This window comes from Mirounga angustirostris, unplaced genomic scaffold (assembly GCF_029215605.1).
Source record: "Mirounga angustirostris isolate CCGP_5_RB_7025 unplaced genomic scaffold, mMirAng1.0.hap1 SCAF_15, whole genome shotgun sequence".
Taxonomy (NCBI): domain Eukaryota; kingdom Metazoa; phylum Chordata; class Mammalia; order Carnivora; family Phocidae; genus Mirounga; species Mirounga angustirostris.
This window is the reverse complement of record NW_026991723.1, coordinates 63,027,760-63,040,374: the sequence shown is the minus strand read 5'-3', so window position 1 is coordinate 63,040,374 and position 12,615 is coordinate 63,027,760. Positions and strand designations below refer to the sequence as shown.

The 12,615-nt window shown below is 38.7% G+C and overlaps 1 protein-coding gene across 1 annotated transcript in view; it reads left to right on the top strand.

Annotated features, from left to right (window-relative positions):
- The window catches only part of ERP44 (endoplasmic reticulum protein 44), a 93,179-nt gene that overhangs the window by 39,969 nt on the left and 40,595 nt on the right, over window positions 1-12,615 (top strand). The window contains exon 4 of the mRNA XM_045882783.3: window positions 2,242-2,357. Coding sequence (XP_045738739.2) covers window positions 2,242-2,357 — 116 coding nt within the window. The remainder of the gene's footprint in view (window positions 1-2,241; window positions 2,358-12,615) is intronic.

Below are 12,615 nucleotides of genomic sequence, written 5' to 3'. Positions count from 1 at the left end.
TCTTTATGTACATTGTTTTTAATGCTCAGAACTACCCTGCAGGTAGGTATTATAATTTCCATTTTAGGTTGAGGAAATTGAGGCTCAGAAAGGTCATACGGCTAGTAAGTGGTGGAACTGGGATTTAAACTCAGGTACGTCTGACTCTGAAGCTTATTTCCCCCCTCCCCCCTACTAGGTCATATTAATAAGTATACTAGTAAGTACCCCCAAATTGTCCCTGCAAAGACTTTTACCCATTTGGTTGATTTGTAAAGGGTGGATTCAAGCACTAGATTGGAGATTGGATTCAGATGACCCTTAAGGCCCTTTTAATAGATCTGTTGCTTTTGTTATGTTTTATAAATGTAACTTTCCGTATGTATGGATACATGTGTATGAAGGTATGGTGATATTGCAGTTGAACTTTTATTTCATCTTTCCCAGGCACCTTCTGGTATTCAAATTGATCCTATTTTAAACATGAACCTTTGCTTAAATGCTTACTGGGCAGCAAACTGCACAATCCAGAAAGAAGGAGCCCCTAATATATGCCTTTACCTTGCCCTTAAGCCAGGAGCCTGTGCACTAATTCTTCACTAGGCCATATCCTGATTCTTCAGGAAACCATTCATCAGTTCCTACCCTATGCATCCCCTGCCCTCCAGCACCCTATTTTCAGCAAAGTTTCTATAAGAAACTACAAACTTGAGGTGCCTGGGTGGCTTAGTCGGTTAAGCATCTGACTCTTGGTTTCGGTTCAGGTCATGATCTCAGGGTTGTGAGATTGAGCCCCATGTTGGGCTCTGCCCTGGGCACGGAGCCTGTTGAGGATTCTCTCTCTCCCCCTGCTGTTGATGCTCCGTGCTCGCTCTCTCTAAAAACAAAAAGAAAACTATAAACTTGTGGACCTAGCCTTTCCTGTTCCTCCGTCCTATCAATTTAATCATTTAACAGACATATATTGAAATGCTTATTAGAATACATAGTCAAATAAGACACGGTCCCTGATGTCCACAGACCCCACCCACCTATCCCAGATGGGAGAGATTTAAGAATGCTAAAAGAGGAAAGAGCCACTTGAAAGCAAGAGATTGAAGACAGATTGTGTCTCCTTGATATATTCTAGGACATCTCCTTAGGAAGTCAGGTGAGTGGGCTAGAGGAGCTATCTACCAAAAGAAATAAGGAGGAAGGATACAGTTTGCACCCTTTCACGGGCTTTATCAGACTTTTGCTGAATTATACTTAATAGGTATAACCTAATCACCTGCGGATTAAAGAATTCACAGGCTTCATTTAAGTAAGTTCCTTGGTGGAAAAGGACTCTGGAAGCAAGAGTAGCAGTTACAGTTGTGTTTTGTTTTGTTTGTTAACAAATACTCAGTACCTTTTTCATACAAGAATGGCTATTCTAACCCAGCTGGCTATGTGCTGATTCTGATTCTTCTCTTTCTTATCAGGTCCCTTTAATGACCTACAACATATTTGTGAGGTAGTTGGCCTGATTAAGGGGCAGTCAGAATTGGAAGTATCAAGTTTCTGGAATATTGTGGGGTTTGTGCCCCTTTTTAAAAGTAAAAACAGAACAGAAAAGACAAAAGAAACATGAATAGGAAGTCTTGTTTAGGAGTTGCACATTTTTGCTCCTGAACTTAATACATTTAATATGTTCATAGATACGAAAGCCTATTTTAACCAGGGGTAAATTTTGAGGGGAACATTGTATTGTATGCTATATATTCTTTTCATGCAGCTTATTTAGTATACTAACTTGCCTATGAAATTTGATTGACCTAGTCAGGTGAATCAGTCTAGTATTTGCAATAAACTTAACCTCTTGAAGATTTTGTATAGTAGTCTAAAAATATGTTCATTATTTAGAGAAAGCTAATTTCTTTTATAAATGCCCAAGTCTTAGTAGTTGCAAGTCCAAGTGGAGATACATCCTAAGGGCTTATATCAGACTTGTTTCTTGGCCTCTGTGAGAGATCCTTAGCTGTGTGCTTTATAATATTGGTGATTTTCTTAAGGTGCAAAAAACAAAATCTTTTAATTGTACAGTCTGAATTGGAATAGTCTTTGAATTCAAAATTGTCTTCATCTTCAATGAATGGCTTCCAGGTCCATGACTAAATTAACTATGTGATTGTCTCAAAAGCTGTTTATTGTACATATACTACATATCAGTGGATAATAACTGAAATAGGCTTTTATTGCTTCTGCTTTTCAGTTTTAATTGGTATCCTTCTTTGTACATAGGTGTCGTTTCAGCCAAATGTTGCATCCAATTTTTGAGGAAGCTTCTAATGTCATTAAGGAAGAATATCCAAATGAAAATCAAGTAGTGTTTGCCAGAGTTGATTGTGATCAGCACTGTAAGTACCTCAATAGGCAGTCTGGAAGAAATTGTCCCATCCCCACCACACACACACACACACACACACACACACCCCCCACACTCTCTCTTTCTTTTCTTTTTTAATGCTAAAAAAATGTACTGCTTTAGATGGAAGTTCTAGTGACTTTGGTTAAATGTTAATATTTAATCTTTATGTACTTATAATACTACTTTGCATTTTGCCTGCAAAGTAATTTTTTTCATTAAAATATAGTAGAATCAGCATATGGGTAGTAAATCATAACTAGCAATGTTTTCTGCCAAAGCAAATACCAAAATCAGTAAATAAAATTGAAATAAAATTTTAGGAAAAAATGGATTTGTTAGTTTTAGAATCCTACAAAAATACCATTTGTAGTCATTGCAGATAAAACTATCTCAGATTTTCGTGTTTCTGTTATTTAAAAGATTCCACTAAAATGGGCTTAGACTGTCTTTGAGGTGTAATTAGCTGTAGTTACAGATTACAGTTATTGAGAGTGTTGAGAAACTTAGGGTAGACTCACTTACAGTCCAGCGTCTTGGATTTCACTGGTCCCAGCAGAGCTTGGTTTTCCGTGTGCGTGACAAATCTCGCTAACTTGGGTTAGTGCGCGTGCAGTGGTGTTTCCTCCCGGGTGCGTCCATCACACATGAACTCTCCTCTCTCGTGGTCCCAGACTCGCTGTGTTTTGTAGCTCTGGTTCATTGTGTGTTAGTTGTCTCACTCATTGCAGTGTCAGTTCTTCAAAGGCAGGAACTTTCTTCTTTTTGTTTTTTTAATTCTCCCTTGTGTATTCTCTTTAAATATTTTATCCCTTCTGTGTAATTCTTCACTTTTTAAAAGTGACATTATGAAATCCTTATTGATGATTTATTCACATTTTCCACTCTCTTTAGAGATTGTAAGACAGAGTGGCCCCTGGGTCACTCCTTAGATGCCATTTGGAATGTAGAGGTTTTGAACTGGAAGGACCTTAAGAATCCTGTGGTCTGGGGAGAAATGTCTATTAGGCAGGTGGTTCTTTGGTAGGATTTGTTTCTTTTTAAAAAGAGATTTATTGAGATATAATTAAGATAAACTGCACAAGTTTAAATTATACAATTCAATGTTTGACACATGTATACACCTGTGAAGCCATCACCACAATCAAGATACCAGCTTATCTGTCATTCCCCAAATTGTTCTTGTTCCCCTTTGCGGTCCCTTTCTTCCCGCATCAATCTCAGGGGACCGTGGAACTGCTTTTTGTTATTAGAGATTAGTTTGTATTTTCTAGGATTTTATGTAAGTGGCATCATATACTGTGTTGTGTGTGTGTGTATGTATGTGTGTGTGTGGTGGTGCTTTTTCACTCAGCCTGGTTATTTTGAGATGGTTGCATGTATCGTTCATTTTTAGTACTGAGTGGCATTCTGTTGTATGGCTCTACACCACAGTTAGTTTATACACTTAGTGACAGTTGGATTGTTTCCAGTTTGGGGCTATTACAAATGAAGCTGCTATATACATTTAGGTACAACTCTTTGTGCATATACTTTCATATTTTCTGGGCACAAACTTAGCTGTGAAATACCTGGGTCATAGGTCAGTTTATGTTTAACTTTTTAATAAACTGCCAAACTGCTTTCCAAAGTATTTGTACTGTTTTACATATCTACTAGCAGAGTAGACGCATTCCAGTTGTTCCATATTCTTGCCAACACTTGGTATGGTCAGTCTATTTAATTTAACATGGCTGTTAAATTATGAACGGATATAATAATTTCTTACTGGGTTTTGAGAGCCCTTTATATATTATGAATGTAAGTTCTTTTTCAGATGCATAATTTGTAAATATTTTCTCTCATTCCAGTGTCTTAAGAGTGTCTTTCGTTTTAATTGTGGTAAAATCCACAGAACATAAAATTTGCCATTTTTACCATTTTTAATTGTACAGTTTCATAGATTTAAGTATATTCACATTGCCGTACAACCAGTCTCCAGAACTTCATCTTATAAAACTGAAACACTACACTTACTAAACAATTCCCCATTTCCTCCTTCCCCCAGCCCCTAGCAACCACCATTTTACTTTTTATTTCTATGAATTTGACAACTCTAGATAAATCTCACATAAGTGGAATCGTACAGTATTTGTTTTTGTGTCTGGCTTATTTCACTTACCATAATGTTAATGTCTTCAAGGTTCATCCATGTTGTAGCATGTGTCAGAATTTCCTTCCACTTTAAGGCTGAATAGTATTCCATTGTATGTGTAACACCATATTTTGTATACCCATTCATCTATTGATGGACACTTGGGTTACTTCCACCTCTTAGCCATTATAAATAACACTACAAAATATCTCTTCAAGGCTTTGCTTTCAGTTCTTTTGGACATAAACCCAGAAGGAGAGTTGCTGAATCATATGGTACTTAAATTTTTTAATTTTTGGGAAACCGCCATACTATTTCCCCAGTAGCTATATCTCAATTTTGCATTCCCACCAGCCATGGACAAGGGTTCCAGTTTGCTCCACATCCTTGCCGACACCTGTTACTTTTCTGTTTTTGTGATCATAGCTATCCTAAAGGGTATGAAGTGCTACTTCATCCTGGTTTTGATTTGCATTTCCCTGTTTAGTAACGTTGAGCCTCTTTTCCTATGCATGTTGGCCATCTGTGTATCTTCTTTAGAGAAATCTGTTTAAGGCCTTTCCCTGTTTTTAATCAGGTGATTTGTGTCATTAAGTCATAGCAGTTCTTCATGTATTCTGGATATTAACCACTTATCAGATAAATGATTTGCAGTTATTCTCCCATTCTGTAGGTTGCCTTTTCACTCTGTTGATTATGTCCTTTGCACAGAAGTTTTAAATTTTGATGTCCAGTTTATCTGTTTTTACATTAGTCGCCTGTGCTTTTGGGGTGCTAGCCAGGAAATCATTGCAGATCCAATGTTCTGGAACTCTTCTGCATTTTCTTCTTAGAGCATTACAGTGTAGGTTGTATGTTTAGTTTTTTATCTATTTTGAGTTAATTTTTGTGTAGAGTGCAACATAAGGATCCAATTTCATTCTTTTGCATGTGGACATCCAGTTTTCCTAACACCATATGTTGAGGACACTGTCCTCTTACCATTGAATGATCTTGGTACCCTTCGTCAAAAAACATTTGACCACATGTGTGAAGGTTTGTTTCTGGGCTCTCTGTTCTGTTCCATTTGTCTGTATGTCTGTCTTTATGCCAGTACCACAACTTTTTGATGACTATAGCTTTATAATAAGTTTTGAAATCAGGAAGTGCGAGACCTCCAGTTCTGTTTGAGAGTGCCTTAATTTGACGAAGTCCAACTTAGCTATTTTAAAAATGGGTTATGCTTTTGATGCTGTATCTAAGAAATCTTTGCCTCACCCAGGATCACAAAGACCTTCTGGTATGTTTGCTTTCATAAATTTCATAGTATAAAATTTTGCTCTATGATCCATCTGGAGTTAACTTTTACATGTGGCACAATGTATAGATTGGAGTTCTTTTTTTGCATATAGTTATCAAACTGTTCTGCTATTATTTGTTGAAAGGACTATTCTTTCTTCATTGACTTTGCATCTCTTTCAGAATCAGCTGATCATATAGGTGTGGATCTTTTTTCTAGTCTGTCTATTCTGTACTGTTGATATATTTATCTGTGACTGCTTTGTCTGTGTTTGTACCAGCGTCACACTCTCTAGATTACTGTAGCTTTACAGTAAGTCTTGAAGTCAGTAATATATAAATCTTCCAACTTTGTACTTTTTTTCAAAGTGGCTTTGCTATTTTAGTTGCTTTGGATTTCTCTATGACTTTTAGAATCGGCTTGTTAATTTCTAACCAAAATGAGGGGGAAAAGTTGCAAAGATCTCTTATAGTCCTTACCCAGTTTACCCTAATGTTGACATATTACATTACCCGGGCACGTTTGTTACAACTAAGAAACTAACACTGGTATATTCCTATTAGCTAAAACTATAGACTTTATTCAGATTTTATCATTGGTTCTACTCATGTCCTTTTTCTGTTCCAAAATCCAGGATATTGCATTTAGTATCAGGTGTTCTTGACATTTGATAATTTTGAGGAGTATTGGTCAGGTATTTTGTAAAATATCCTTATTTTGGGTTTGTCTGGTATTTTTTTCTTAAGTCTCACACATCTTTGTGAAATCTGTCCCTATTTCTTATTTTTTGGTGCTATTATAAATGGCATTGATTTTTAAATTTTAATTTCTGATTGTTCATTGCTAGAAATACAACTGATTTTTTTTTTTTTTTTTTAAGATTTTATTTGTTTGACAGAGAGAGACACAGCGAGAGAGGGAACACAAGCAGGGGGAGTGGGAGAGGGAGAAGCAGGCTTCCCGCTGAGCAGGGAGCCCGATGTGGGGCTCGATCCCAGGACCCCGGGATCATGACCTGAGCCAAAGGCAGACGCTTAACGACTGAGCCACCCAGGTGCCCCACAACTGATTTTTGTATATTGATCTTACATCCTGGTTTTATGTAAATACAGTAGGATTTTCTACATAGACAATTATGTTGTATGCAAATAATAAGTTTTACTTTTGGTGGTCTGTATATCCTTACAGTATTCTTTTTGGCAAGTGTACCTACTTGCTGCTTTAGGATTAATTTCTCTGAGGTAGAAGATCTATATAAAGCTTTCTAGCAAAGGCAGAGGTGACCTCAGACTGAAGATACCATTGCCCACATATGTCTTGTTCCATTAATTACCTTCTGGCATTGTGGCAGCCTACACTCTCCTACCCTCTTGATTTGATACTTTAGTCTGTCTGTCTTGCTTCTGAGGCACTGTGTCACCCAGACTTTCCATCCAAAGTAAGAGTGTTATTCTTGGAAAAGTTCCTGCAAAAAGTTTCTAGTCATATTGCCGGGAAAAGACTATGTATGTAGAGTTCACTTGGATTTAGACATTCTCTTACATTATTTTCGTTATCTTCACCACCCCTTGAGTCAGATAGTATTACTCATTCATCCAATAAAAAGTTTTATATACCTTTTGTCATGCAGTATGAACAGGTTCTAGACATATAGCAATGAACCAGATACACCCAGAAAAGCAAGAGCAGTAAATACACAATTGCTCGTTGCAATAACTGCTCTGAAGAGAGGTGTTGGATGGTGTGAGATAATCCAGGCCTGACTTAGTCTGGGGGGTAGAGAAGGCCTTTCTGAGGACAATGCTGCGAGGCCTGAAGACAGGGTAGGATTTTTAAGGGAAATAGAGGAAGAAGAGTATTTTAGGCAGAAGGAAGAGTAGGTGTAAAGTTTCTGAGGTAGGAATGAACACGAGACTTTGAGAGAGCTGGGAGCGTGTGATCATTTTACAGAGGAAGACACTGAAAGACCCAGAGGGCCTGGGTGATTTGCCAGGGTTTCCGAATAAGTGCAGGGAGCCAGACTAGAGCCCAGGAGGATACAGCTTGTACCGGGTAGCTCGAGTATTTTGAAGGTCAAAATAAGGTAATTTAAACTGGATTTCTCATAGAAGCTGAGAATTCACCCAATTTCTATATAAAAATGACTAAAAATGTCTGTTACAAATTATGTTATAGTCTGTTTAAATTATCTCCAATGGGTCAGTGTATAAACAAAAATGAAATTACGTGTATGTGGTGTTGTTATTCCTATACTGTGTGGTCCAGCCTCCACTAAGGTAGAATTCTCTGTGCTCTGCCAGAAGCCCACTGCTTACCAAAGTTATATACAGTTGGACAAGTTACTTGAAAAATCACTCAACTTGAGTCAGTGCTTGCCATAAACTGTGTGTGTGTGTGTGTGTGTGTGTGTGTGTGTGTGTGGTGAGAAAGAGAAATTTGGTAACCAGATGTGATAAAGTGTTCAATCTAGCTGAGGGTATACAGTTGCTCCTTACATTACTTTTTCATATTTTATGTAAGTTGGAAAATTTTCAAAATACAAAGTTGGTATAAAAAGTTTCTGAACCTGGGGCGCCTGGGTGGCTCAGTCGGCCAAGTGTCTGCCTTTGGTTCAGGTCGTGATCCCAGGGTCCTGGGATGGAGCCCCGTGTTGGGCTCCCTGCTCAGTGGGGAGCCTGCTTCTCCCTCTGCCCGTCCCCCCACTTGTGCGCTTTCTCTCTCTCCAAATAAATAAATAAAATCTTAAAAAAAAAAAAAAAGGCTCCTAACCTGTACTTTATCTTTGGTTAAGAAAAGAGCAGGAAGAAGTGTCTTGTTGCTTGAGAGTTTTTGAGAAAATGTGTGTGGAAGAAGCTTGAAGTCTGTTCAGGTGTGCTGTGATATTGTTAATTGTAATTTCTGTTTATTTTCACTGTGATAAATGACCTTCAGCACAGTCCTTGAACTTAAAAATAATTTTCTTGAATAGACTTTTCCTGGCATTTTGAGGACTACTTAGAGCCACGTGGTGACTTCCGGAAAAACCCAGAGTTCTCTCGGTGGCTGTTGGAAATTTTCAGTGCAAACCTCCTGTGAGCAGGTCTGGCAGTTGATTCCATTTTGTCGGTCCTGAAACTGCCTTCTTTCACGAGTTGCCATCTCCTGGGCATGAGCATGTCTGTCTCACCACCGGCTGTCATGGGAGGTAGACATTCCTTTGTGAAGAGTCTCCCATTACCAGGTGGCATTTATGCCCATAATTACAAAGATGACTTAATATTAAGAAATAGAATAAATCCCCATCAGTGTAGGTAAAATAAGGAAAACCAGCTTATCAGTATATGCTGAAAGACCTGACAAAACCCTACATAGGTTCTTGGAAGAAATTAACGTGGCAAAATGTATGAATCCAACCTTGGCTTGCATTGAATTTTTTAAAACTTTAATGACTATTTTATTGCTTCCTAGTATGTTGCGAGCTCGAATTGAGGTGTGACCCATATCTGAATTTAGTTGGGAAATCTGTCTGTCTTAGCTATAAATTTTGTATTTTGGGAATTTCTGCCAAAGCTAAATTACAGGTTTTTGTGTTTTTGTGTTTTTTTTTCTTTATCAGCCCTGTTTAAAAATTAAGGATGAGGGGTACCTGAGTGGCTCAGTCGGTTAAGCATCCGACTCTTGATTTCAGCTCAGGTCATGATCTCAGGGTCATGGGATCGAGCCCCACATCAGGCTCCGCGCTGGGCGTGGAGTTTGCTTGAGATTCTCTCTCTCCCTCTCCATCAGTCCCTCTCCCTGCTTGCACTCTGTCTCTCTCTGTCTCTCTCTCTCTCAAATAAATAAATAAATCTTTTTTTAAAAAAGGAATTAAGGATGAGGTGAGCCCATTAAGGTCAAAAAACAAACAACGTAATTATATAACAATATTAAAATGTAATGGCTCTAATTTTCATAAAACATTCCAAGTGAGTATTTTCAGAGTATCCCTTTAGGGCGGAAATGCATGCACTCATTCCTTAGAATGTGTTGGGAATTCTTGGGGCGTTGTCCTCTACCCCACTTTTCTAGTTGGTCGGAAAGCCGTCTCTGTGCACAGCCACAGAACACCCTTCTTTGGTTTGCTGCCTGCATTTCCTTCTCTCTCCCTTCTCCACCTGTCAGCATCCTGTGGACTGCTTTCCACCCTACCTTGACCTCACTTCTTTATATGTCCTTCCTAGGACTCGCTTTGTTCAAATGTTCAGCTAAATAGGCCAAGAATGTAGAACAGGAGAAAGAAGGCGAAGGTAGATATAACAGGCTAATTTCACCCAGTCGGCCCTCTTGCTTCTATGTATGAGCTAGATGCAGCAACTTTGATCCCTGCTCCCATCCCCTGACCTCTCTCCCCACCAAAAAAAGGGGAGGGGTGTGGGAACTATGGAAAGAGAATTTTGAACCCAGACTGACACTAGAGTGTCATCAGGAAGCTTCCCATGTTTTAAGCTTAGGTATATATTTTGAAACCCCAGTGTAAAGCTCATAGCTTAAATAACCCTCATCTTAGGGTTAAAATTTAGTTCACTTTCTGAGCCCCTGAATTCTCCACTTGTTGCATTTAAAGTAGGGAACAACGTAGGAGGAAGAGAAAAAGGAAAAAGGAAGTCAGGGCAATTAAAGAGAATCAAGAGGCAGTGTGTTGTGGAACAACGTGTTCCCCACCTGCTGGGCATTTCTGTCTGAGTTCTGATGGCAGCTGAACAGGTGTCCTCACTCACCCTGCACGGGACTTGGATGTCCAGTCCAGTTTCTTCCGTGTCACAGATCTGACAGTCACCCATTTAGCTTCTCCCGTCTTAGGGGGGGTCCCTACATCTCTGGTGAAGATATATTTATTGCTGACTTATAGAGGATTCTCTTACACTGTACTTAGGGAATCCACACTGGTACATCTTTTTGATACATGTATTATGTATTAAGAGTTTTACGAATTTCATTTAAGATTCTAGCCTGTGGAAACAATTAGTTGCAGCAGTAATTACAATAGTAATGATGATAATAAATGTAAACTCTGTAATCACAGGGACTTTGTCTTTTTACCCTTGTATCCTCAGCACTGGAAGGGTGCCTAGCTCAAAGGAGGTGCACCATTACAGTCGTTGAACAGATGGAGGGATAGATGCAGTGAGTAGTAACCAGAATTTATGAACTGGTGGTTTTGTAGGTACTCCATTAAGTACTTCAAATGGGTTATCCCATCTCCCAACAATACAATTAAGTGTTTTCTGCAATATTTCATCAAATCTAATTTGCCATTGATTATAAGGCACACTTCTATCTGTAACTGAAAAAAAAGACTAAGAAAAATTGAACTACAACACAGTGCTTTTCACTTAGAATTTTTATCATGAGAACTATTTTAGACTTAAAGATTTTTTCATCATATCATTAACGTGTGTACCTAAAAACGAAAATAAATTTGTTCAGGTAATCCTGAAACAATTTCACGTTCTGAATCTGACTGCTGTACATCACTTTCCAATTCTGAGTCACTGATTTTTGTGTTTTTCCACATAATATCGACTTCTGTGCCACTAAGAGTGTTGGTAATGCTTTTTTTTAGAGAGCGTTATTCTGCTCTTTCTAGGATTTTCTTCCAAGCTGCTGATACCCATTCTGCAAGTATTGATGCTGGCGCTTAACTATTTGACTAATCTCAGAGTTTATTTTTTTCTCCATTGAAGCATGTCACTGCTTGTTAAGCAACTTTTATTCAAAGTCAGCAAGATATAATCAAAATTTTGGGGTGTCTGGGTGGCTCAGTCAGTTGAGCTCTTGATTTCGGCCTAAGTCATGATAGCGTCCTGGGATCGAGCCCATCATTGGGCTCTCTGCTCAGTGGGGAGTCTGCTTGAGGATTCTCACTCCCTCTGCCCCTCATGCTCTCTCTCAAATAAATAAATAAATCTTTGAAGAAAAAAAAAATGTTACTAGTGGTTTTCCCCAGTGGTGGTTGGATTACAAATGATTCTTGTTTTCTTCTTTGTAATTGTCCTTGTTTTCCAAAATTTCTACACATACAATTAAATTTGCCCTTGCTTAAGCTGCTGATCATGGTCTCCGTTTATCTCACCTTCTGTGTGCTCCTTGTGCGGGGAGTTTGGAAGTTGAATTCGTCCCTCTCCCTGGTGGTCCTGCTGCCTTAGATGTGGGAAGTCCCGTCGATCTGCCCCTGGTGGGACCAGGATCTCTGCTGACCTCCAGTGGCTCTAGGGTGCATGGCATGCAGCAAGAGACACACGTTATTTGCCCTGCTGGCATTTTTAGGAAAGTATTTAGTAATTGTCCTTGAACACTGCAGCACTTACTCCCAAATACCAGTTAGTCTTACCTGTGTGCCTTCCGGTACGGCTTGAACCTCCCGTAGGGGAAACTGAGAAGCTTTTATAAGGGCTATATGTGTGAGGCATTAAGTATAAGAAAATCATTATGGACAATAATACTGTATTAAAAAATACTTGCTAAGAGACTAGATTTTAATTATTCTCACCATAAAAAGTGATAATTACCTGAAGTGAGAAGGTGCTAGCTAATGCCACAGTGACAGTCCTATCGCAGTATACAAATAAATGTATCCGATCAACATGTTGTATGCCCTGAACGCTACTGTGTTATATGTCAAATATATTTCAGTTTAAAAAGTATAAAAAAAAAGAAAACGTACACTGAAACAGAACTTGGATGCCCAGGTTTAGCCTGAGTCCTGAGTAAGCTTCTAGGCTTTGTTTATAATTTCTCTGTTTAGGGTCTTATTTTGTTGTGGTGTTTTGTTGTTCTTTTACCCTCATTGTGGGGAAGGCATGGTTTGGGAATGGAAAA